Source organism: Tupaia chinensis, unplaced genomic scaffold (genome assembly GCF_000334495.1).
Source record: "Tupaia chinensis unplaced genomic scaffold, TupChi_1.0 Scaffold000624_1, whole genome shotgun sequence".
NCBI lineage: Eukaryota > Metazoa > Chordata > Mammalia > Scandentia > Tupaiidae > Tupaia > Tupaia belangeri.
This window is the reverse complement of record NW_006160144.1, coordinates 1,756,953-1,760,446: the sequence shown is the minus strand read 5'-3', so window position 1 is coordinate 1,760,446 and position 3,494 is coordinate 1,756,953. Positions and strand designations below refer to the sequence as shown.

Here is a 3,494-nt window from a genome sequence, read left to right as displayed (position 1 = left end):
GGGGGGGGGTAATTTCTTGCTTTCTATCTCTCTGTCTCTCTCTCTCTCTCTCTGTCTGGCGAGCGCATGCGCCCTGTAGCAAAAAACAAAAACAAAAACAAAAACCTCTAAAAAAAAAAAAATAAAAACAAAAAAAAGAAAGTTGGGCTGAGACTGAAATGAAGAGTGGAGTGGACCACTGTGAGCCCGACCTCTGGGTAACCTGTGCCCTCGACCGAGGATGTGTCGCAGGTCTGAGGAAAGATGGTGGAACTTTATTCAGGGACTTGGCGATTCAAGTTGTCTTTCAGGTCGATATTTTTCATTCTATTTACAGGTTTTTATTTTCTATACACATTTAGAGCTAATCTGCTAAAATATATTTTATCCTCATTGGTCCACCAGAGATGTGAAATTATCTAGAAAATGATCATTCAAAATATCTCAAATTCCTTAGGATAAGTTTTATTGTAAGAAACAAATCTAACTTTTAAAATATGTTTAGGGCGAGAGCCTGTTTCCGAAGAGGGACCTCCCTGCCCTCCAGGAACAGCCTTCGAGTGCTCGGTGCAGTTATGGGTAAATGTTGGGGGGACAATCCCCCCAACCACTTTTTAAAAAAGATTTCTTCTCCACTGACTAAGGGAGAAAATCATGAACAGAAGTTTCAAATGTATCAACGTTAAGAGGTCAGACTACAAAGGACTAAGAAAAAGTGTGAATAGCTAACAGAAGAAACATTTTTTCTCTTTGGGAATAGAATTACATATGAATCAATTGTCAGGTTTTTTTTTTTTTCTTTTTTTAAATGGAACTGGCTGGAGCTCGGCTGGGGCTGGGTTGTAGTCGGTACTTGCAGGTCTTTGCCCATTAAATATATTTAATATGTGTGAGCAACGACTTACTGACTTGCCTGTAGCTATGGAATTAAAAGTCAAGAGAAAGGGAGGAAAAAAGTAATCTAGATAAATGACTTTATTCCCTCAGGTGACATCCAGTCAGAGCAGATCCTCAGCACTGTGCAAGTTTTAACAGAATCGTGTATAGTGAAGAGAGGGGTAACGTGACTTATATTCTGCCGAACTACATGCCTCTTCACTTAGCCCGGTCTCGGGAAGGCAGATCTAAAGAGAGTTCACTCAGCTGCACGGAATCCATCTGACGTGAGGGGCTCACACTCAGAGGCCTATGAAGTGTCAGTGGCTGCCCACTCACCTTCCACCCCGCATACAGAAGAGGCTTTAACTTCATCACTGACCTGCAGGCATCAAAGGGGGAGGGGAAGTGGGGGCTGGAGAGAAAAATCCACATAGTTTCTTCTATGCAGTTATTGAAAAAAAATTGTGCCGAAACCAAAAAAAAAAAAAAAAACTTCAAAAACAAATAAAATAAAAAATAAAAATGCAGAGTAGAGCTGACTGACAGATTTATCCTTTTTCAAGGAAAAAGCCAATACACCTGTATGTACGCCTTTACCGGGAGTAAGCCTGAGAAAACGGTCAGGCTGGAGCTTTAATTTATTGCTCACAGTGGAAAACAAACAGACTTAGGAAACAGTGCACTTGAAAAGTTTAGTAGCTTAAACTTGAGGTTTCTGAAAACCACCAAAGTTTTGTTTTAAAATAAACGCACCACAAAAGGTAAGAAAGCATTTACTTCACATTCCCAATTTGGTCCTATTTCAGATGTCACTGCTGAACTGAAATGTCACCTCTGCCACTCGCCACTCACGGGAATGGAGTGGCAGGGCTCACTGGGGACATCAATGCTTAGACTGAGCAGTCTGTCCACCTAGCACCAGGGCCGGAGCTCCTCGCTCATTCAGCAAGTTTGCCGAGCACCCTACGCACTGTGCAGCTCTGCTCCAGGAACCACGGAGTGGCTACTGAGTGAGAGCCAGGCCTCTGAATTCACAGGGCCTGATAGGGACGAATTAGTTATCTAACTATGTCAGATAAGAAGATAAGGATGGGCACATGGGGGTGGAGCTGCAAAAAGAGGAAAGTTAAGTTGAGGGGGGAGGGAGGGACGACACAGGAGAAAGTCCCAAGCAGTTTTGCAAGTCCTTGCCTAGGCAGCAGCCTGGGGCTGAGTTTTCTACATGAGCCTGGATGCCTCCACCCTACAAGGAGTTCCATGAAATTTCTAGGAGCCCAGACAGACAGAGGAAAAGACAGAGTCCAAGCCGGCCTTTCCAATTAACTTGCTCCTTCAAACAGCCTCCCAGGCCCTGCGAGGGACCACACACCGCCCTTGCCATCTCCAGCCATCTCTAGCCGGTGTGTGATCCTGGAGGACTTCCTGCAGCCTGTGGGACTCGGAGCGCACCCATCTCTCAAGCGAGGGGCAGCAGAACAACTGCTCTTTGAAGTCCTCTAAGTTCTAAAACCTGGTGACTTCCTAAATAAAAGTAATGTTATAATCTTCTCTCCAACTTTGAATTTTATGAAGTGAGAAAGAAAAGTATCCATAAGTTATTGTTTGAATAAACAGAAGCAGGCCACTGATACCAACTTGAGCTCAACCATCATTTAAGACGATTTTAACTTAATTAAAACCTTAGCAAAAGGAAACATTAAAGCTCTAGACATACTCTGAAGCTTCTTTATGTCTGAATCATGTCCTACCTGTAGGGACATCTCGATCAACATTAGTAACTTCTTGATTCCTATCCAGACCTTCTTCCCTTTGACTTGCTGTGAAATTGTGGTGCGTTCTTTATCCTTGAAGTTGCCCAAAAGCTATACAAACAATGAACAATAATAAAAGCACTTTTACAGTAAGTGTATCAACATGAGTGAATTCTTTATTCATCCTTAAAATAGTAGGAATAAAAACTACCTGACTGGTTCAAGCAGATAGAATTCTCTCCTATTTTTAAATCTAATCTGACTGGGGGCAACAGATGGCATGGTGGTTGAGGTGCTGGTCTCCCACATGGCTGACTGTGGTTTGAGTTCAGATCTGGTGGCTTGAAACTCAAGCCAGGGATGTGTGCATGTGTGCCCAAACTCCCAGAAGGCGAATAGAGAATGGAGAGTGTGGCTATGCCCCCCCGGGGGGTAATTTCTCACTTTCCCTGTTAGTGTCTCTTCCCATGAGTACATGTGCTCTATGGCAAAAACCTTAAAAAAAAATCCAATCTGACTTTCCTAAACTCACTAGGCCCAATCACGAAACTAAAACCTGGCATCATTTTCCCCCTTTAATTTGTGGTAAAGCATGTGCGCGTGCACTGTTAGAAGTGAGCACCCTCTACAATGCCTGGTCACACCAGAATCCCCTTCCTCCAGGCCTCCGGCCCACTTGCATGGTGGATATTACCTTTTCAGGCAATCCAGATCACGGATTTGAACTGTAATCGCCATGTGGAATCTCGCTTCCTTTGAGCAATGTATTAGAGTTGCAGAAGGAAGCCAGCCCCAAAACTTGCATCTTAAATCATGTGTTCCTATGAGTCTCCATGATAACTTAGAGATATATTTGCTCAAAAAAAAAAAAAAAAAAAAAAGAAA

The 3,494-nt window shown here is 43.1% G+C and overlaps 1 protein-coding gene across 1 annotated transcript in view; it reads right to left on the bottom strand.

Annotated features, from left to right (window-relative positions):
* NSF (N-ethylmaleimide sensitive factor, vesicle fusing ATPase) overlaps positions 1–3,494 on the bottom strand; it is a gene marked incomplete in the record, with an annotated part of 153,800 nt that overhangs the window by 2,858 nt on the left and 147,448 nt on the right. The window contains 1 exon segment of the mRNA XM_014591835.2: positions 2,607–2,720. Coding sequence (XP_014447321.1) covers positions 2,607–2,720 — 114 coding nt within the window.